This window comes from Phyllobates terribilis, unplaced genomic scaffold, assembly GCF_046119375.1.
Source record: "Phyllobates terribilis strain yellow unplaced genomic scaffold, ASM4611937v1 Scaffold_5__5_contigs__length_657084704, whole genome shotgun sequence".
NCBI lineage: Eukaryota > Metazoa > Chordata > Amphibia > Anura > Dendrobatidae > Phyllobates > Phyllobates terribilis.
The window spans coordinates 102,857,988-102,881,840 of record NW_027362765.1 but is presented as its reverse complement, the minus strand read 5'-3'; the positions used below and the strand labels follow the sequence as shown (position 1 = coordinate 102,881,840).

Sequence of the window (23,853 nt, the reverse complement as noted above, 5' to 3'; positions counted from 1 at the left end):
CCCAACCACTCCAGCCGAAGAGCGCCCAACCACTCCAGCCGAAGAGAGCCCAACCACTACGGCGAGCAACCACTACAGCTGGAGATCGCCCAGCAACAACAGCTGGAGAGCGCTCACCCACTACAGCCAAACAGGGCCCAACCACTACAGTCGGAGGTCGCCCACCCACTACAGCCACACGGCGATCAACCACTACAGCTGGAGGGAGCCCAACCTCTCCAGCCGCACGGCACCTAAACAGCACAGCGATAAAGAGTCCCAACATCACAAACATACAGTGACAAAACAACCCTACAAAGCCCAAATAATATCACTACAGTTTCCAAATATTACCACTATACACCACCAAATAGTGTCTAAATAATACTATCCATATATTTTAAAAAAAACTTCCATACAACACTGCCCAAACAATAGCTCCATATAGTGCCCAATTAACACCATAAACTGACCAAATAATGCAGTTGCTAAGTCATAACACTACAATATCCACAGAATGAGCTATGAAATGCCTGAATAATAATTATTACATTTTTTTACCACAATAATAGTGCCATATGCCCCCTAAATAACAGTGATGTATAAGGTTTATATAAAAATGCAATGGTCCTGAGGACACACACTCATCGTATAGTCATGTTCATCATCGCCTAGCAGTGCATCCTGGGATTGTGCACTGTGTAAATAGGGGAAACACTAATTGAGCTTTGGCTGTGTAACAGGAAGAGTGCGCAGCCCAGAGAACGTCCTCAATTCTGCAGCTAATGAGCGCGGCTTCCGCTGATGAAAATACTTCTCAAACATAAAGGGTCACACATATCGTGGGACAAGTCCACCTCATGTGCACAGCGACTAAAGCGTGAATGACGAGACCCCACATATACTGCACAATAAAACCTCACTCCACAAATTAGCTTAATTACATGTCTTATACTTCAGAGCTGCATTCAAAATTCTGTCATTTGTCTATCCTTATGACAGACATTAGAGAGATCCTCAGGGCACAGGAGGAGTAGATTGATTGACTTTGCTGCAATCCCTCCCCGGCAATAAACTATATGAAATAATGAAGATATAATAGATATCTGCCACTGTTAATATTAATTAAGGTTATGTCTCATAATGGGAGTTCCCATAGCTCCAAATAAGACATTCATCTCCATTACTGCGGGCATAGGGGCCAGTAATGGGACATGATGGGTGGAGCGCTCCCCCAGGGTGCAGCAAGTCATATATTATCAGGGTTAGGATCAGTGGGAATACTCTGACCATGATCAGCGTCTCCTCCTGAAGCCAGAACCACTATTACCAGCCAGCAATCTTCCGCCCCAGCAGAGGCTGTGAGAGAATTACGCACTCCACTCTAGGCACTCCGAGATCCAGAGAGCAATTATAGGTGGTCCACCGTGAAGTGCGGCCACAACAACGACTAAAATCATGTTATCGTCAATCAGGGATTTAAAGAAAAAAAATGATCATTTAGTAAATTCATCAGTAAACAATACAAGCCTGTGCAGCAGAGAGGCAGGTTACTATATGGCAGATAATACAAGTGTGGCGCCCCTGAGGGTTCGGTCGCCACAGAGGTACTGCACTTCACCCAGAGGTGTGGTGTCTCCCTTTCTCTCAGGTAAGCAGGGAGTGCTGCACGGAACCCCAACACCTACATCCAACACTACACTGCTCCAGGCCAGCAGGAGGGGCAAGACGCAATGTAGTGATCCTGCTGAGCCCTGACCCTGGCTGGGGTGGGGGAACCAGTAGTGGGTGTGGGTGGAGGAAGTAGTTCATGGGAGCACTCATACAGTAGATATATAAAAAGGTAGACATCTTAACAGTAAAGAGTTGGAGTAGGGACAGTTCAGAGGAACAGTCTGGGAGCAGAGTCTCTGTAGGAGCTCTGCTCCACTACAAGGGCCCAGGACTGAGGCCCAGGAGGGGAGCAGAGAGTAGGCTCCGTTCTGTGAAAGGGATCCTAGGAGAGTACGGAGAGTGCAGGCGGCACCCGTACACCCCGAACCTGCCAAGTGTCAGGAGGATCTAGGCCGCAAGAAGGGGACCGGCCCCTGGCCCAGTCGTGCAGCTTCAAGCCTCGGCTGGAAAAACCGGAGGCTTCTGACTTCTATAGCCAGGAGCCAAACCCCCACTTCAATCCAAGTAAGGTCAAGCAGGTCTGAGCAACTCCGACGGACAGGGGGGACCTAGCAGCGCCCGAACAGGATTCACAGTGGGAAGCGCAGGGCAGGAGGGAGTAAGACCCAGCGTGAAGTCGGTCTAGAGAGGCACATAAGAAAGTGGGGTTCTGCCAGGTACACCTGAACTGCCTGAGGAAGGACTGAACCCCTGCCCGGTGAACGCAGCGCGACGCGGGAGGTTTGAACCAGTACAGTGCACCTGTGGACTGTCTAAGAACTGTGAGTAAATCTTGGATGACTGCACTGAGCTGCCTCCGCTCCTTTATTTCGCCGGTGCCATTTCCCTCCCTGCACTACAACGCCCAGCGCCCCTCAATTCTTCTTCATTGCCCTGAGGCCTGCTCCACCTGTGGGGAGCCGTTCCATCTCAAGCTGCCCTATCATCTGCCTCAGAGGTCTGTCGCAGCGGTGGTGATCCTCACTCAGTCAACGCCAGAAACGCCTTACCGCGGCTGTCAGGTACACATGAATTGGCCAATTTATGCGCTAAGATTTCTCATTTATTTACAGCAGTAATGCTATTCATTTTCCATACTTCATATTTACATGCGCTTAAAAAAAATTTTTAAAAATTTTTTTTCATTTATTTCTATTTTCTACAGCAGTTATGCTATTCATATTTCATATTTCATATCTATATACTCAGTGTTACAGTGTGCTACTTTATTTGTTCATTATATATGGAGGTAGCTGCTCTTAGTAAGCACCTGTTCACACCTAGTTTTTGTAGTGGAAGTGCCGTCATTTTCTTTGTTACTATATAACAGGTGACACAAGCCTGTGTAGCAGAGAGAAGTAGGCTACTCTAGAGCAGATAATACAAGCCTGTGCAGGTGTGAGTCAGGTTACTGTATAGCAAATAATACAAGCCTGTGCAACAAAGGGAGGAAGGTTACTGTACGGCATATGATACAAGTCTGTGCAGCAGAGAGGCAGGTTAAAGTATAGAAAGTGACTCAAGCCTGTGTAGCAGGTTACTGTATAGTAGATAATGCAAGTCTGTGCAGCACGAAGAGACGTCCTACTCTACAGCAGATGATACTACACTGTTCAGCATGAAGAGAGAAATTCAAGTACAGCAGAAAATACAAGAATATATAGCAAATAGGAGGCAGATCATACATGTCCTTGAAGTATGAAAAGGCAGGTATATATAAAAAAAACGTACACTGCAGCATATAATACAAATCTGTGCAGCACAGAGGCAGTTTACCGTGCAGAAAATTCAAGCCTGTGCAGCAGAGAGGCAGGTTAATCGGCAGTACATTTAATTGCCTCTCTGTGCTGCACAGATTTGTATTATTTGCTGCAGTGTAGTTTTTTTTATTCAATACTTGCCTCTTCATGCTTCAAGGACTAGCATGATCTGCCTTTTACTTGCTATACATTCTTGTATTTTCTGCTGTACTTGAAATTTCTCTCTTCATGCTGCATGGGGTAGTATCATCTGCTGTAGAGTGGATCGTCTCCCGGGGCTGCATAGACATCTGCTGTACAGTAACATGCCTCTCTCTGTTGCACAGACTTTTATTATCTGCTTAGTAACCTGCCTCTCCGTTGCATAGCCCTTTATTATCTTAGAGCAGATAATAGAAGCCTATGATGTAGAGAGTCACAATACTGTACAGCAGATACATAATACAAGCCTGTGCAGCTCAGAGGGGAAGCTTACCGTACAGCAGATAATACAACCCTGTGCAGCATGAATAGACAGTCAATTGCACATAATACAAGAAGGTGCAACAAGTGAGAGACAGTCAATTGACAGCAGATCATACAAGTCCTTGAGGCAGGTATTGCATAAGATGAAAGCCTACACTGCAGCATAAAATACAAACCTGTGCGGCACAGAGAGGCAGCTTACTATATAGCAGATAACACAAGCCTGTGCAGCACTGATATAATTGTTCAACAGGCACCGATGACTGTTGCACATTTAACTACATATACTAAAAATATTGGCAGCCAGACAGAAAGTGCATACTGAGCAGAACTGGTCAGTTTCTGGTGTAAAACACTGCACACATTATAATTCATTTTTCTTTACAAGTGGGAGGGGCTTATTGATGGTGAATCTTTTATGCTGTCTGGTTGTGCACTATGATTTAACCCAGAGAGTGGCATAAATTACAGCGCAAATCCAATCGATTGTGGCTCAGGAGTAGAAATTTATTCCAGCTCACTTTCAATTAAGACTGACGTATGAAGTGAATGCAGTTAGTGTTGAGAAGCCTTCCAGGTAAAACCTTTAGCATTTATACATCCTGCCTACTGAGGAGAAGAGGTGTCAGACCTAACCAAACACAGGCAGAACCCCGACCCCACAAGGTACATGCTTGGAACCACAGCAGATGGAGCCTAGCCTACATCCACCTGATAAGTCGCCATTCCTTCTGCACTTCCGTCTTCTGTTTTCGGGGTAACCCTCTGTGTTTGTTTACACTCTCCAAAGTCTCTAGAGACAAAATGTGAAGCAGCAACATCAGGACCCCGAGGGGATCTGCTCAGTGTAAACAGAAGTATGATCATGTAATGCAAGCAGACATGCGTGATCTTATCTCCCCCCGGAGCTCTGCATTCTCCTCCATCTGCGTTCCTTAAAAGATTTAGGCTGGGTCCACACATAGATTTCTTTCCAATCAGACCGATCTTACAGATGACGAAATTGGTCCGAGTTGGCCGTTCACACCCACGGATATATTTTTAGATTAGAGCCAAGACTCATCTTCCTCATCAGTTCTGAGGAAGAAGGTTTCTAATCCCTATAATAGAGTCATCTTCCGGATACTGTTTGCATGCTACAATCTTGCGATTGTCAGAATTTTGGGTTTGTTTGTTTTTACGCAATTCGGATCAATATTCTAGCAGACGATACAGATTTCAATCAGATCAATTGTCTATTTACTCCCAAAAAAACTGAAGACCCTTTTACGGGGGCAGATAATGATAGTAACTGATCGTAAATATGCACAAGATGCCTTCATGCTCAAATAATTGTCGCCAGCACAGCCACTCATATAAACAGTGATGAAAATTAGGCAACATTTTTGAGACCAAGTGATCACAGCAACAATCGTTCTTCTCCATACAGTTTGACGGCCACATGTAAAACACGACATAGTCGATCGGCGCTCATTTGGGCAATTCATCTGCTGGTGTAAAAGGTCTTGTAGACTAAAGTTTGGTCGGATTGGACATATTTTGTTTAGATATCTGTACATATGAAAACATCCTAATCTTAGGTACATGAACGATGATGGTCCAATGCCATCATAGCCAAAGTAACTCCCGCAGCTTGGATATTTCTCAGCTCAACGAAAAGTCCCAGCCTGTCTGAAAACCAATAGGCTGAATAGACGGACATCAATGGAAATCTGAAAATGATGGGAGCTGGGGTGATGGCTTAGTACATCCTGTAAATCCAAAACCTGCACCATTCTCCATCTATAGCAACATCGGAATAAAAGAGCAATCGAAAAATCTAAAAAGGTATTATCCTCCAGATATAAACTCCATACTGGTCACATGGCATTTGGTTATATCTCACGTGACCCTGGATATGACCCCATGATCGATGCCACTGACAGACGACTTACCAGGATCTGGGTGATGCTCTGTCTGTTCTCTGTCTAAGGCTGATGCCCAGGTTTCAGTTTGGCACATCCACGGCAGCTCCGATAAGACACATGACTGGACCCTGTGGGGCTGGCATCTGGTTTCTTGGACTTGTGGAGGGAGGAGAGGTGGATTGAACCTGTGGCCAAGTCCAGGAGCCCATGTCTCAGCACAAGCCTTTCAGCAGTGTGAGGAAGAAGAGGCAGCAGGGAGGCATCACCGCCCCGGGTCCTCCCAGTGATGTCATCGCCTGGGATTCCTCAGGGAGTCAGCGGAAGGTTTAAACTTCTGAGCCAAATCATTCAAAGCTGCCAGACAGCTGCGGTGGCGGCGAGACCCTGTGTGCAAGGCGAGGAGGAAAAAGAGGGAGCGAGGATACAAAACAACGGCAGAGTCCCTTTAAATATTCTCCATTGTGAACAGTAGTGTCATTAACTCTTTCGGAGAAGCTTCAATGTCAGTGCCCGGCAGAGTATGTAAAAGAAGACGCGCCGGGAAGAGATGACAGCTCCAGAGGAAGACTGTGCAATTAGCAGAACGCAGCGTACATGACACGTCGGGGACAACAGATCGACTGGCACGCTCTCCGGGGTAAAGCCAACACTCAGGTTAATGGAGGGAAAATGACTCCGTCTCTGTCCCATCCACTCAACACAGATGACAGGACGACTAATTGATCTCTCAGAGACAGCTGGCACAAATCACCCCACCGGTGGGGGCTCCACGTACAAAAACGACCCCACCAGAGGGGGCTCCACATACAAAAAGAACTCCACCACTGGTGGCTCCACGTACAAAACGACCCCACCAGGGGGGGCTCCACGTTTAAAAATCATCCCACTGGTGAGGGCTCCATCCACGTACTAAAATCACCACACCGGGGGGGGCTCCCCATACAAAAATCACCACACCGGTGGGTGCTCCACGTACAAAAAAAAATAAAATAAAAAAACTCCATCGGTGGGGGCTCCAAGTACAGAAATCACCCACCATTGGAAATGTGTTTACAGCCCCTATAGAAGTAATGTTGGCAGAGACAGTGTGCTTTACATGCTGCGCATTAAAGTTTGGTATAGATTTATTTTGTCGTTTCCAAAACATCGCACACAAACATAGGAAGCTGGGTGGATCCGCTTATACATCCCATGGCCCAATCATCTACAAATCTGTCGGCACAAACCAATCTGAGAGCAGAGCTGGCGCTGTGCCAGGACAGCCAAATACCATGTATACAAATAATGCAAGAGTAAGAAGAAGCAAATGAGGTTCTCCGGTTATCCGGAGTAATCAACTGTTTCCCATAGCAACTAGATTTCACATTGTTTCAGTTTGTTACAAAGTATCATTCTGGTTGCCAGAGGTGATAACTGCTATTAATGACCAGACACAATGTTAGAAAATCACGGGGCGTCCATTGTGTATATACATATACACTGCTCGAAAAAAATAAAGGAAACACTTAAATAACAGAATATAACTCCAAGTAAATCAAACCGTCCACTTAGGAAGCAACACTGATTGACAATCAATTTCACATGCTGTTGTGCAAATGGAATAGACAATAGATGGAAATTATTGGCAATTATCAAGACACCCTCAATAAAGGAGTGGTTCTGCAGGTGGGGACCACAGACCACATCTCAGTACTAATGCTTTCTGGCTGATGTTTTGGTCACTTTTGAATGTTGGTTGTGCTTTCACACTCGTGGTAGCATGAGACGGACTCTACAACCCACAGAAGTTGCTCAGGTAGTGCAGCTCATCCAGGATGGCACATCGATGCGAGCTGTGGCAAGAAGGTTTGCTGTGTCTGTCAGCGTAGTGTCCAGAGGCTGGAGGCGCTACCAGGAGACAGGCCAGTACACTAGGAGACGTGGAGGGGGCCGTAGGAGGGCAACAATCCAGCAGCAGGACCGCTACCTCCACCTTTGTGCAAGGAGGAACAGGAGGAGCACTGCCAGAGCCCTGCAAAATGACCTCCAGCAGGCCACAAATGTGCATGTGTCTGCACAAATGGTTAGAAACCGACTCCATGAGGGTGGTATGAGGGCCCGACGTCCACAGATGGGGGTTGTGCTCACAGCCCAACATCGTGCAGGACGCTTGGCATTTCTCACAGAACACCAGAATTGGCAAAGTCGCCACTGACGCCCTGTGCTCTTCACAGATGAAAGCAGGTTCACACTGAGCACATGAGACAAACGTGACAGAGTCTGGAGATGCCGTGGAGAGCGATCTGCTACCTGCAACATCCTTCAGCATGACCGGTTTGGCAGTGGGTCAGTAATGGTGTGGGGTGGCATTTCTTTGGAGGGCCGCACAGCCCTCCATGTGCTCGCCAGAGGTAGCCTGACTGCCATTAGGTACCGAGATGAGATCCTCAGACCCCTTGTGAGACCATATGCTGGTGCGGTTGGCCCTGGGTTCCTCCTAATGCAGGACAATGCCAGACCTCATGTGGCTGGAGTGTGTCAGCGGTTCCTGCAAGATGAAGGCATTGAAGCTATGGACTGGCCCGCCCGTTCCCCAGACCTGAATCCGATTGAGCACATCTGGGACATCATGTCTCGCTCCATCCACCAACGTCACGTTGCACCACAGACTGTCCAGGAGTTGGCGGATGCTTTAGTCCAGGCCTGGGAGGAGATCCCACAGGAGACCATCCGCAACCTCATCAGGAGCATGCCCAGGCGTTGTAGGGAGGTCATACAGGCACGTGGAGGCCACACACAATACTGAGCCTCATTTTGACTTGTTTTAATGACATTACATCAAAGTTGGATCAGCCTGTAGTGTGTTTTTCCACTTTAATTTAGGCCTCCATTGGTTAATAAATTTGATTTCCATTGATGATTTTTGTGTGATTTTGTTGTCAGCACATTCAACTTTGTACAGAACAAAGTATTCAATGAGAATATTTCATTCATTCAGATCTAAGATGTGTTATCTGAGTGTTCCCTTTATTTTTTTGAGCAGTGTATATAATTAGTACCTTATTTTCGGCATGTCATTGCAACTTTCAACTTCTTCTCACCAAGAAACTCCAATCCTTCATTAAACACATGAATATAAAAAGACTAGTGTAAATGATATCCAGAATGACTAGGGTCCTCACTGCCATGGAAAGTATCTTAAAGGGAATCTGGCACCAGGTTTTTGCTAACCCATCTGAGAGCAGTGTGAGGTAGGGGAAGAGAACTTGATTCCAGCATTGTGTCACTTACTGGGCTGCTTGCTGCAGTTTTAATAAAAAAAAAAAAAAAAAAATCACTGTTTTCTCTGCTGCAGATCTACCAGTTCTCTGAATGTTGAGATGCATATAACCCCGTCCCCACAACTAATTGGCACCTCTCCGTGTGCACTGTGCATAGGCAAAAAACTGCCAATCAGTGGTGGGGGCGGCGTAACAGAGCTCATGAACACTGGTTTACTAGTCCTCTAGTGATTTTCTCCTCCTGATAAACTAGTGATTTTATTGAAACTATAGCAAGCAGGTCATTATGGGATACATCACTGGATTCAGGACCTCTGTCTCTACAGTATTCTGCTCTCATATTAGGTGGCAAAAACCTGATGACAGATTCCCTTTAAGTTATTATAGGAGTCACATCCTCAATTTTCTATAATCTACATGGAGAGAGATCAACAACTGTTTATACCTTCAATTTCCCAGAGTTGTGCTCCTGCAGGCTGGATCCAGGATGAGTAGACCAGGCAGAGGCAGTAATATGATTATTTCTGGAGAATCCCTAGAGACAAGTGTAAAATTCTAGCAAATTCTAGAAGAAAAAATTAAACCTGCAAAGTGATAAGAAAATGTTGCCCAAATCACTGAGTTCAAATCTACAACATTAATCTCCTAAAGACTGGATGACCCTCATCTCCTGGTGTACAAACATTGAGACCAGGTGAACTTCATCTCCTCGAGTTTAGATATCCATACAGAGTGACCCCCATGTCCTGGAGCAACCCCATACATGAACCCAGCAGGCATGGGTCAGTGAATTTGCATGCACAGTGAAGCAAAGCAAAGGTTTTCGGAGGCTGACCTGTGGTCAAGAAGGGCAGCAAAGAAGCTGCTTCTCTCAAAGAAAAACATCAAGGACAGACTGATAGTCTGCAGGACGTATAGGGATTGGACTGCAGAGGACTGAGGTAAAGTTAGTTTCTCTGATGAAGCCCCTTCACACTGTTTGGGACATCGGGAAGAATGATAGTCTGGAGAAGAAATGGTGGGCACTACCAAGATCATGCCAATGGTAAAAGACCATTCATGTGTGGGGTTTCCTTTCATCCATGGAGGGGGCTCACTCACAATTTTGCCTAAGAACACAACCATAAATAAAGAATGGGATCTAAATCTCCTCCAAGAGGAACTTCTCCCTACAATCCAGGAGCAATGTGATGATGAACTATGCTTTTTTTCAGCAGATGGAGACCATATCACAAGGAAAAGTGATAACTAAGTGATTCGCAGAACAAAACATTGAAATTTTGGGGTCAATGGCCAGGAAAGTCCCCAGATTTCTATCCCATTGAGAATTCTCAAAAAGCAGAACGACAAACAAACACAGAAATTATAATAAACGCCAAGCATTGATGAGACACGAATGAATCATCAATCAGGATGTGGCCCAGAAGCTGCCAGGACCAAGGGCAGAAGTCTTCGAAAATAAGAGACAACACTGTAAATATTGAGTCTTTACATAAACTTGATGTATTTGTCAAAAGTGTAAAAACATAAGAAATGCTGATAATTGTACTTCAGTAACCGTAGAAACATCTGACTATTAGAGAGAAAACTTTGTGAAAACCAAAATTTGTGTCAGTCTTCAAACATTCTGGCCAAGACTATAGACATCAAGACCAAGTAACCCTCATCCCATGGAGTAGACAGAAAGAACCAGTGACTCATCTACTGAAGTACAGACATCAACACCTGGTGACCGCCATCTTCTGGAGTATAGACATCAAGACTGAGTGACGCTTATTCCCTTGAGTAGACTTCACAACCTAGTGACCCTCATCTCCCAGTGTCTAGACAGGAAGAGTAGCTGACCTTCATCGCCTTGAGTACAGATGTCAGGAATGGTGAAGCATAGGCAACATCTCCAAAATTACTTGTACCCTGGACCACAATTGCTCTGTTGGCATCTTGTTGTAAACCTACAGAACACAAATGATACCTCTGCCAGAACACTGTGATGTATCGTACGGCACAGACATTCAGTACAATATGAGGTCCATAGGCTCCAATTGCAAAAACAAAAAGATGTAGAAGGGTTACCATGTGGCAAATGTTTGCTTACTGTATCCCTCTCTTTAGCAATGCACAGTATGATACTCTTTCTTATGTGTTGACACATACTGGCCCAGTGTATACAAAATGCCTTATGCTAGGTTCATGGGGGCCTATGGACACACAATGGGGAATATCCTAGATATATACCGTACCTCCAACGTGGAGATAAACAAAATGTGGACATAGTGTAATGCTCACCTTCCTGGAGACACATCTGGAGTACAGGTCTATGATCGTCATAGAATCATAGAATCATAGAATGGTAGAGTTGGAAGGGACCTCCTGGGTCATCTGGTCCAACCCCCTGCTCAAAGCAGGATTCACTAAATGATCTCAGACAGATGTCTGTCCAGCCTCTGTTTGAAGACGTCCATTGAAGGAGAACTCACCACCTCTCGTGGCAGCCTGTTCCACTCATTAATCACCCTAACTGTCAAAAAGTTTTTTCTAATATCTAATCTATGTCTCCTCCCATTTAGTTTCATCCCATTGCTTCTAGTCTTTCCTTGTGCAAATGAGAATAAAGATGATCCTTCTACAATGTGACAGCCCTTGACATATTTGTAGACAGCTATTAAGTCTCCTCTCAGTCTTCTTTTTCGCAAGCTAAACATTCCCAAATCCTGCAACCGTTCCTCATAGGACATGGTTTGCAGACCAGTCACCATTCTGGTCGCTCTTCTCTGAACTTGTTCCAGTTTGTCTATGTCTTTTTTAAAATGTGGTGCCCAAAACTGTACACAGTATTCCAGATGAGGTCTGACCAAAGAGGAGTAAAGACCGATAATGACTTCACGTGATCTAGACTGTATGCTTCTGTTAATACATCCCAGAATTGTATTTGCCTTTTTTGCTGCTGCATCACACTGTTGACTCATGTTCAGTCTATGATCTATTAGTATACCTAAGTCTTTTTCACATGTACTGTTGCTTAGCTCTATTCCTCCCATTCTGTATATGCTTTTTTCATTTTTATTGCCCAGATGTAGTACTTTGCATTTTTCCCTGTTAAAAAACATTCTGTTGGTTGCAGCCCACTGCTCCAGTTTATTTAGGTCTTTTTGAATCCTCTCTCTCTCTTCTCTAGTATTAGCTATCCCTCCTAGCTTTGTGTCATCAGCAAATTTAATCAGTTTACCCTCAATTCCTTCATCTAAATCATTGACGAAGATGTTGAACAATACAGGTCCCAGGACAGAGCCCTGTGGTACCCCACTTGAGACATTCATCCAGCTGGATGTGAAGCCATTTACAACCACCCTTTGAGTCCGATCACTAAGCCAGTTATGAATCCACCTAACAGTTGCCTGGTCCATTGCATACTTGGTCATTTTTTCAATAAGGATGGTGTGAGATACTTTGTCAAATGCTTTGCTGAAGTCAAGATATACTATATCTACAGCATTTCCCTGATCCACCCAGTGATTCTGTCATAGAAGGAAATTAAGCTAGTCTGACATGACTTGTTAGTTACAAACCCATGCTGACTCTGGTTAATCACTTCATTCTTATCCATGTACGTACATACATGTTGTTTAATAATTTGTTCAAAGATCTTTCCTGGTATAGAAGTCAGACTCACCGGCCTATAGTTCCCTGGGTCCACCTTCTTCCCCTTTTTGAAGATAGGAACAACATTTGCTCTTCTCCAGTCTTCTGGGACTTCTCCTGTTCTCCAAGAATTTTCAAAGATTATGGAGAGTGGTTCTAAAATTTCTTCTACGATCTCCTTCAGTACTCTGGGGTGTAATTCATCTGGACCTGGAGACTTGAACTCATTTATGTTAGCTAAATATTCCCTCACAATCTTTCTGTTTACAGATATCTTGGATTCCTCTATTCCTTTAAAAGGACAGTGAAGATCAGTTGATGTTACATTTTCTGAGAGAAAACAGATGCAAAATAGGAATTAAAAAGTTCGGCCTTCTCAACATCCTCTCTTACCATTTCTCCATTTTCATCCTGTAAAAATCCTATAGCATCTTTGACTTTTCTTTTACTTTTGACATACCCCCAAAATCCTTTTTTATTGCTTTTGACATCTCTTGCAAGCCTTAATTCATTGTCAGCTTTAGCTAACCTGATACGTGCCCTGCAGGATCTGCAGACTGCATTATAATCTTCTTTAGATATGCCTCCCTCTTTCCATTTAATAAACATTTCTTTCTTTCTTTTTAGCATGTGTTTAAGTTCTGTGTTCATCCATCCTGGTTTACTTAAATGCTTCCCATTCTTCCTACTTTTCGGGATTGTTAACGATTGTGCTTTGAGAATCTCATTTTTAAAAATTTCCCATCCTTCCTGGACATTTTTGTCCTTAAGGACATCCAGCCATTGGATCCCTCCTATTCTCTTTCTGAGTCTCTTAAAATCTGCCTTTCTAAAATCTAACCTTGAAGTTTGAGTCTTCACATGTCTTCCTCCTCTAGTTATCCAAAATTCTATAATAGCATGATCGCTATATTTTATTCATGCTCATAGCATGGTCATCACATGGAGATAAGCAGCACATTGCGGTATGTGACGAGAACATTGGCTCCATGTGCGAGACATCTGGCTGGAGCTCAAATGCATTGAAGGTTTTTATTCATCTCAAATACTTGGACGGACCTCAAAGATGCCCGGGTCCCTAGAACCATCAAGGCCTTGACGAAGTAGAATGATGTCTGTGGCTGTCTGGGCATGCTGTGAATTGTGATTTCTCAGCTGTAGGAGATCTACAGGTTGCAGATAATTGATCTACACCATCAGCCCACCACCATGTCCCCCATAACCTGGACATCTCCAAAAGTCCAGGAACATTTTGCAATAAACATGCATGCAATGGCATCTCATGGCCTGTGCTCTACAGCTGCAGCACAAAACTGTGATATGAAACTTAGAGAGGCTGCGGCTTTCCATTGAGATGTCTGCATGTAACCGGATCCACGCTGAGGGCAAATTGTCTATTAGTTGTGTTTATGTCTCCGTTTCGCCCACAGAAAGAATGTCACAATTCACTCCGCAATCAAGATAAGAGCCGGGGACACGCTGCCTCCACGAAAAACAATCACGTTTTATAGGAATTCAACAAAAGCTGGAATAAGGATGATCGCCGAAACCCAATCTCCGGCACTAGGTCAGCGCTGGGAGAACACTGATCATCCCCACATTGGAAAACCAGGCAGATCAATACATTGTGGTCAATAGTGTGGTCGCTGCTTATCCCCTCATATAAATAGCGTCGCTCATTGTACATAGGATCGCAATCTACAGCAAAGCGCCAATTTGAGCTGAAAATCTGGGTGTAGTGGGTGAGATCAATTACACCGGCCCTGAGACACGTCTCTTATAAAAGTTTGTGCCCCCCTCCCAGACTGTTTTCCGTCTGACAGATATTTGAACAATTACAACATTACATATCGATAATGAGGGAAAGTGTAAATCTACAAACAGCAGGGAAAATTAGCATCCAGGAAGGCAGAGACCAGCCTGGCACCACCTGCAGAGGCTTCTGCCAGCTCGTCTTCCGTCTCTGCCAGATAGGTTGGCGTTCATGCTTTGGCATGCGAGATCCCAGCTTGTTATGGAAAATGCTGCAGGAGTGTTGTAGACTGCAAAGCTGTGGACGGGGAACTGTATCCAACATTGACACCCCTACATTATGCCCGATTGTAAGCTGATTGAAGCATCCGAACACAGTACAATAATAAATAATGCTGCATTACATAAGGAGTGGAGTGATGGAATTTAGACCAGATGCTTGCTAACACGTTAGTCATCTCAATATAGAAGCAAGATTTGTATGTTTATGGTGTTGGGTATAAGGCAGAGACATCTCGCTCTCTCGTATCAGGCATTCATGTTCATCTATATGTAAGTTGTAATATCTGGAACAGTGGATGCGTTACCTTGTCATATACGATTCTTCTAATCCTCAGCGACTCCTGTACAAAGAGAAGGAAAACATTACAAATAAATTCTAACACTGCCTGAGAAACTCCTCCCTTGAGGGTCATCCGACCCCACCACTGAAGATCCTAGCTATAAACATACTATAAGAAGTCCTCACTCTGTCTGTAAAACTCCTCCCCTGAAGATTAGCTGACCCCACCCCCAAAGATCCTACCTATGAATATCAGATATCCTCATTCTGCCTATGTAATTCCTTCCCTGGAGATCAGATGATTCCAACCCCAGGATCCGAGCTATAGATATCAGAAATCCTCACTTGACTGTGAAACTCCTCCCCTGAAGATCAGCTATTCCCACCTTCGAAGATCCTAGCAATAGATAGCAGAAATCGTCTGTGAAACTCCTCCCCTGAAGATTAGCTGATCTCACCCCAAAGATCCAAGCAATGAATATCAGAAACCCTCACTCTGCATGTATAATTTCTTCCTTGAAGATTAGATGATCTTTACCCAAGGATCCGAGCTATAGTTATCAGAAATCCTCTGTGAAACTCCTCCCCTGAAGATCAGCTGATCCCACCTTCGAAGATCCTAGCTATAGATATCAGAAACACTCTGTAAAATTCCTTCTGAAGATTAGATGGCCCCACCCCCAAAGACCCTAGCTATAGATATCAGAAATCCTCACTCTGCCTGTGTAACTCCTTCTCTGAAAATCAGATGATCCCCAACCAAGGATTCTAGTCATAAACATCAGAAATCCACACTCGCCTCTAAAACTCCTCCCCTGAAGATCAACAGATTCCACCCCAAATATGCCAAATCTAAATATCAGGTTAAATAAAAAAGGCAAAACCAAAATAGGGTCTTAAAGAGAAAACAAAAGGGTAGAGGGTGCTTAAGGGGTTGTGTGAGACAACACCTAGAAATGTATAAATCACTGCCGCTGCAGCTTCCAAAGGATATATATCCAATTGTGCCATGAGCGATGGAAGTATCCTGCGCTGCTGATAAATGACAAGCCGCAATGAAATGAAGAATTGTTGGTTTAATGTCAACGTCCATCTTCAGGACAAACCACAAATAAAAACAATTGTTTGTGGTTTGTCCTGAATAAGGAGTCGAAATGACTTCGAAATGTGTTGACATTAAACCAACAATTCTTCATTTAATCGTGGCTTGTCATTTATCAGCAGCGCAGGATACTTCTATCATCCATGTCACAATTAACTATAAATATCAGAAACACTCACCTGTGAAAGTCCTCCCCTGAGGATCAGCTAATTCCACCCTCAAAGATCTTAGCTTAATTATCAGAAATGCTCACTCTGCGTGGGTAACTCCTACTGTAAACCTCTAAAGATCAGCTGATCACACCTCTAAAGATCCTGGCTATAAATAACAGAAATGCTCACTTGCCTGTGAAACTCCTCCCCTGAGTGTGAGCTGACCCCAACCCCGAGGATCCTAGCTATAAGTAATAAATCTATAGCGATTCTCCACTAACCATCACGTGTATGACATGACAGATCTGCCAAAGCTCATCATGAAGACAGGCTAGTAGTCCTCACAGTCTAGATCTGATAACAGTGTGGGAGCAGTTTAGGACAGCAAATAACAGTCACGCAAACAGTTGTAAATGGCTTGGGAGGTACTCAGCAATGGAGATACTTGACAAAGTAATAAGGAGTGAAGAGCAGGAAACACTACAGTCGGCCTCAGTGTGAAATCGCTGATAAAGGGATGATTAGCTATTACTCATCCATCCTACCGTTTGCTTCAAATAGCTGGTAACAGCAAGCAGCAGCTAGAGGTAGTTAATACTTCACAAAGCTGATAATAGAGGACAAAAGATTTTATTCATTACAGGTTTAAGGTTTTTCACTTACGTTCTCCGCTGTGATCACTTGTGGATGACAGGTTACCTGGTTTTCACTTTTTCTCCCTCAGTATTGAATGCCCACAAAGTATTTGGGGGGCTTCAGCACTGCCCCACCTCAGGTCGTGATTTGCAGCAAAGTCCTAAGTATTGTCCACATGCAGCCCCATTATTAACACACAGGTGTAAGCCTGTAAATACGTCTATAGAGTGGCAGTAACACCTGTACTCTCCCCGCTGCCAAGTCGCCTCAGCAGTGTGCCCGCTCCAGAGCTGTAATTAGTGGGTATTAGAGCTGACAGCTCCCACACCGCACCCATTCCTTCTGCACAATGACTCCTGCTCCAAGGAAATCCCACACAAATGTTTAACACCATATTACGTGAGTCTTCTGCATTCCTCACATACCAGAGTGCTTGTATTACAACACAATAGATGCAGGGCTGTGGACCTAGAAAAGGAGACAGAAGAGTCCCCTAACTTACACCTCTCTACTGTGCAGTAAAACAGGCAGTAACAACGACCCCAAACCCCATATGTAGTCTGTGTTTTTCCAATAATGAACAGAATGCAAGAAGTGCAGTGAAGACTGACACTTATTCAGAAACCTGCTTGGAGATAGTGGAAGCAGGGGGATGAAACATCCTTAGTATGTCTGCAGATACAGTGAGGAGGTTCTATATCATTAAGATTGTCTTCAGTACTGTGCATCCAATGCACTCCACCAAAAAGAGCGATGAGAACCTGTGAATGAGGACTGTGGATAAAAGGTAAAATTGATAACTATAGAATAAGAGTAGATACGGGGCATATACAGTGCCTTGGAAAGTATTCATACCCAGTGAACTTTTCAACATTTTTTTAATGTTACACCCACAAACTTAAATGTATTTCATTGGGGTTTTTGTGATATATCAGCACAAAGTGGCAAGTATTTGTGAATGGTAAGGGAAATGACACATGGTTTTCTAATTATTTTAAAAATATAGATCTGAAAATTTAATACTTTGTAGGACCACCTTTCACTGCAATTACTGCTTCAAGTCTTTTGTGGTCTGTCTCTACCAGCTTTGCACATCGTGAAGCTGAAATTTTTGCCCATTCTTCTTTGCAAAATGGCTCTAGCTCAGTGAGATTGGATGGAGGCGTCTGTGAACAGCAGTTTTTAAGTTTTGCCACAGATTCTCAATGGGATTTAGGTCTGGACTGTGACTTGGGCCATTTACACACATGAGTATGGTTTACCTCTTAGACCTCAGTCCAGAGCCTCTCACCTAGTCAAATCAGTTCTCATACTTTGCACTGATGAGGGCCAACAGCCCGAAACACCGTGTCTGCAAATTGAGATTCTGATTTGGCTTTTATCCTAAGTCATATTGCACGACTCGTTAAAGGGTTGATTGTGACTAGTAGGATTGCTGCTTCCAATAGGTGGCGCTATAGAGTACCAGTCCTCTTTTTTTTCTCTGAAGAGGCAATTCGCATATGCTTTAATCGAAATCATCCATTGAAGCTCCAGACATATTTTTAGGGTCGTTGTCCTGCTGGAAGGTGAACCTATGCCCCAGTCAAGTCTTTTGCAGCCTCTAACAAGTTTTCCTCCAGGATTGCTCTGTATTTAGCTCCATCCATCTTCTATTCAACTCTGACCAGCTTCCCTGTCCCTGCTGAAGAAAAGCCTCCCCACAGCATGATCCTGCCACCCCGTTTGACGGTGGGGAAGGTGTTTTCAGGGTGTTCCTTTTCTGCCACACATAGCGTATTGCATTTCACATATAAAGCGCCATGGAATAAATGGCGCTATAATAATAATAAATAACAATTTAGGCCAAAAAGTTCTACTGTGCGCTGTGTTCCCTACATGGCTTTTTGCAAACTGTAAATGGGACTTCTTATGGCTTGCTTTCAAAATGGCTTTCTTCTTGCCACTCTTCCATAAAGGCCAGATTTGTGTAGTATATGACTAATAGTTGTCCTGTGAACAGATTCTCCCATCTGAATTGTAGATCTCTGCAGCTCCTCCAAAGTGACCATGGGTCTCCTGGCTGCTTCTCTAATTCGTGCTCTCCTTGCTTGGGATGTCAGTTTAGGTGGACGGCCATGTCTTGGTGGGTTTGCAGTTGTGCCATACTCCTTCCATTTTTGGATGATAGATTGGACAGTGCTTGTGAGATGTTCATAGCTTTTTTTTTTTTTTTTATAACCTATCACTGCTTTACTTTTCTTCACAACTTTATCCCTGACCTGTCTGGTGTGTTCCTTGCTTTTTTGTGCATTGTATATATACAGGACAGGAGAAGGGGCACTGCGCAGTGTATATATACAGGAGAAGTGGCACTGCGCAGTGTATATATACAGGACAGGAGACGTGGTACTGTGAAGTGTACAACCCCTGGCAAAAATTATGGAATCACTGGGCTCGGAGGATGTTCATTCAGTTGTTTAATGTTGTTGAAAAAAAGCAGATCACAGACATGGCACAAAACTAAAGTCATTTCAAATGGCAACTTTAGGGCTTTAAGAAACACTAAAAGAAATCAAGATTAAAAATGTGGTACTCAGTGAGGGTAATTTTTTTCAGACCAAGCAGAGGGAAAAAATTAGGGAATCAATCAATACGGAGGAAAAAATTATGGATCATCCTGTAAATTTTCATTTCCAAAACGAACACCTGCATCAAATTAGACCTGCTCGTTAGTCTGCATCTAAAAAGGAGTGATCACACCTTGGAGAGCTGTTGCACCGAGTGGAATCATGGCTCCAACACGAGAGATGTCAGTTGAAACAAAGGAGAGGATTATCAAACTCTTAAAAGAAGGTAAATCATCAAGCAATGTTGTAAAAGATGTTGGTTGTTCACAGTCAGCTGTGTCTAAAATCTGGACCAAATACAAACAACATGGGAAGGTTGTTAAAGGCAAACATACTGGTAGACCAAGGAAGACATCAAAGCGCCAAGACCGGAAACTTAAAACAATATGTCTCCAAAACAGGAAATGCACAACAAAACAAATGAGGAACGAATGGGAGGAAACTGGAGTCAATGTCTGTGACCGAACTGTAAGAAACCGCCTAAAGGAAATGGGATTTACATACAGAAAAGCTAAACATAACCCATCATTAACACCTAAACAGAAAAAAACAAGGTTACAATGGGCTAAGGAAAAGCAATCGTGGACTGTGGATGACTGGATGAAAGTCATATTCAGTGATGAATCGCGAATCTGCATTGGGCAAGGTGATGATGCTGGAACTTTTGTTTGGCGTCGTTCCAATGAGATTTATAAAGATGACTGGATGAAGAGAACATGCAAATTTCCACAGTCATTGATGATATGGGGCTGCATGTCAGGTAAAGGCACTGGGGAGATGGCTGTCATTATATCTTCAATAAATGCCCAAGTTTACATTGATATTTTGAACAGTTTTCTTATCCCATCAATTGAAAGGATGTTTGGGGATGATGACATCATTTTTCAAGATGATAATGCATTCTGCCATAGAGCAAAAACTGTGAAAACATTCCTTGAAAGAAGACACATAAGGTCAATGTCATCGCCTGCAAATAGTCCAGATCTCAATCCAATTGAAAATCTTTGGTGGAAGTTGAAGAAAATGGTCCATGACAAGGCTCCAACCTGCAAAGCTGATCTGGCAACAGCAAGCAGAGAAAGTTGGAGCCAGATTGATGAAGAGTACTGTTTGTCACTCATTAAGTCCATGCCTCAGAGACTGCAAGCGGTTATTAAAGCCAGAGGTGGTGCAACAAAATACTAGTGATGTATTGGAGTGTTCTTTTGTGTGTTTGTTTTTCATGCTTCCATATTTTTTTCCTCAGAATTGAGTGATTCCATAATTTTTTCCCTCTGCTTGGTCTGAAAAAAATTACCCTTACTGAGTACCACATTTTTAATCTTGATTTCTTTTAGTGTTTCTTAAAGCCCTAAAGTTTCCATTTGAAATGACTTTAGTTTTGTGCCATGTCTGTGATCTGCTTTTTTTCAACAACATTAAACAACATTAAACAACTGAATGAACATCCTCCGAGCCCGGTGATTCCATAATTTTTGCCAGGGGTTGTATATATACAGGACAGGAGAAGTGGTATTGTGCAGTGTATATATACAGGACAGGAGAAGTGGTACTGTGCAGTAGGTATATACAGGATATTACAGATTCTGAGAATTACACCCAGTATACAGAACAGGAGAAGTGGTACTGTGCAGTGTATATATACAGAATAAGAGAATTGATATATATAAAAATTAGCAGATACTGAAAATTATTTTCTCTGTGCTTGTTTTAATGTCCCTGCACTGACATTCTGCTCATGAATCAGGTGGCTCAGGATGAGAACAGTGATAAATATGTCTGTCTTGATACTCCGTATTACTTCTTTTTATATGATGTGATATCTGGATGTAACAAGAGACTCCAAAGCTTTGTATTAGCAGCCTCCAAGCAATGAATCGTTCTTGCCCATCATCTTGGCACCATGTGGACTTGGCAGGGAACTCATAGATTGTGCCAAGCGATAAACATTTTTGACAAAGTTCCATGAAGCCGGATTCTGCCAAGAAGGAGCCAGAGATATGGTGGGAATGTGGCTGTGAAATAAAGAGAAGAGGGAGGGGGAAAAAAAACAGCCATGGAGCAATAACAACCGACTGAACTCATGGCCACTGGATCACCCTTAGTTACTCAAGGAGGGTGAGATCTCTAACTCAAGGAAGGGGCTAAAAGAAGCAGATTAACTCTTTATACACCAAATCCAGGAGTGCTGTAATTAACACACACCAAGGTGAGGCGCTCAACTGGCGGACCCCACAATTTTCACTGCATAGAATAGTCTGAAAAAAGTCCCAGTGTTATTCAGAAGGTTATGGTGTGGTTCTGTAGAGAATAGGGCTACTGTCTGATTACACTGTGTGATATTGAGAACTGTGGTCACTAGGACTGCTCCTCTACCATGACCCCGCCAGTATTGATCAGCGATGCTCACTGACTGCAGGGATGAGCCACTTACTGGCAGCTGTCAGTCACCCTGCACCGATCGCACGTCCAGGACAATGCAGCCGCACCATCATCGATCACACCGTGTCTAATGGACTCCATGTTTATTTAATGGACAGAGTGGACAGCGATGTCACATGTATATATTGTATATATTGTACTTTGGTAATTACTGCCCGACCATACATAGTGAAACCAGCTGAGGCCGCAGTCATTTCCCGCACATTCCCCAGACATGACTATCCCATTAAGAAGTGGAAAAGAAGGAATTATAAAGTCATTCTCCTATTTTTTTCTGCACAGAAACCACCTTCCTCTTCACATCGAATTGTATGACCACAGCACGATGGCTCAATGGTTAGCACTGTAGACTTGCAACGCTGGGGTCCTGGGCTCGAATCCTACCAAGGACATCATCTGCAAGTAGTTTGTATGTTATCCCTGTGTTTGCGTGAGTTTCCTCCAGGTTCTCTGGTTTCATCCCACATTCCAAAGACATACTGATAGGGAATTTAGATTGTGAGCCCCAATGGGGACAGTGATGATAATGTCTGTAAAGCGCTGTGGAATATGTTGGCGCTATGCAAGCGAGTAAAATAAATAAATAACTTTATGAAGTGCAAATATTTCACGGCACTGTACAATTTAGACATTACCTGTACAAACAAAATCAGATAATGTAGGGATGACAGAAGAGGTAAAAAGTGCTTGTACTGTATGGTCTAGCCACCTTTTGTACAAAGCAAGCGAACACACATAAATATGATTGAGCAGGTCCTGGGTAGAGTATTCCAGAGAGCTGGTGTAGCAAGAAAGAAGTCTAGGTGATGGGAGCGGGAGGTTTAAATTATGGAGGATCTGGGTCTTTCTTCATTAGCAAAAAGGGGAGCGTGGACTGCAATGAGGGAGGTCCAGCACTGTGGAGAACTTGGTTGGTGATATTGATAAAATTATATTGTACTCTAAAGTTGATGGGCAACCAGTGCAGTAACTGGCACAAGGTAGAGGGTCTTCGACCAGCCGCCGTGGACAGGGAAAATGATTTGATATATTTGCAACAGAATATGTAATGATATAATGATATAATGTAATAAGGATGTTTGCAGGTTTTCTTTCTACCTTCACTACTTATCATTTTCTCTCTGATTAGACACCTCAGGGATTGAGACTAAGAGGACAAATATTCAAGGAGAAAACTAAAAGCAGATTAAAAAAAAAAAAAAAAAAAAACTTTCCACAATTGAAACTTTCTGCTGAGAGAACAAGACTCGGAGGAATCACGAAAGGATGAGATTATAGGAGAAGATACAGGAGGCAGCAGAGGAAGACATCAAGAGTGGCAGAGAGAAGATAGGGAATAATGCCAGGAACACAACTGCACATAGACACACTCCTCTCCCTGCAGGTCATTCACTATAGATCCGAGAGAACAGTGCAGGATCTAGAGAGATGGAGAAACATGGTGTACAAGACTACATTAATAAAGGGAGAATATGATTAATGCCACGAACACAACTGCACATAGGCACACTCCTCTACCGGCAGGTCACTCACTATAAACTCGAGAGAACAGTGCAGGATCTAGAGAGACGGAGACACAAGTCAGCAGGGGAGTACATCAATGCTGGGGAAACCTAGAGAATAATCATAACTGCGCATAGGCACACTCCTCTCACTGCAGGTCATTCACTATAGACCAGAGAGAACAGTGCAGGTTCTGAAGAGACGGAGACGCAAGTCAATAGCGGAGTACATCAATGCCGGGGAAACCTAGTGAATAATGACAATAACATCACATCACATAGGTACACTCCTCTCCCTACAGGTCACCCCCTATAGACCCAAGAGAACAGTGCAGGATCTGGAGAGACGGAGACACAAGTCAGCAATGGAGTACATCAATGAAGGGGAAACCGCGTGAATAATTACTAACATAACATAACACTCCTCCACCTA

The 23,853-nt window shown here is 43.6% G+C and overlaps 1 protein-coding gene across 10 annotated transcripts in view; it reads right to left on the bottom strand.

Moving 5' to 3' along the window:
• The window catches only part of SULF2 (sulfatase 2), an 87,323-nt gene that overhangs the window by 27,811 nt on the left and 35,659 nt on the right, over nt 1-23,853 (bottom strand). For 4 of the 10 annotated variants that reach the window (XM_073682651.1, XM_073682650.1, XM_073682649.1 and 1 more), the window contains one exon: nt 15,003-15,038. The exons of 2 other annotated variants lie outside the window; for them this stretch is intronic. In XM_073682651.1, coding sequence (XP_073538752.1) covers nt 15,003-15,010 — 8 coding nt within the window. In that variant the 5' untranslated portion in view covers nt 15,011-15,038. Of the gene's footprint in view, nt 1-4,568; nt 4,651-5,791; nt 6,062-15,002; nt 15,039-23,853 lie in introns of those variants that run through there. 4 more of the 10 variants (XM_073682653.1, XM_073682648.1, XM_073682647.1 and 1 more) reach the window with 4 other exon arrangements.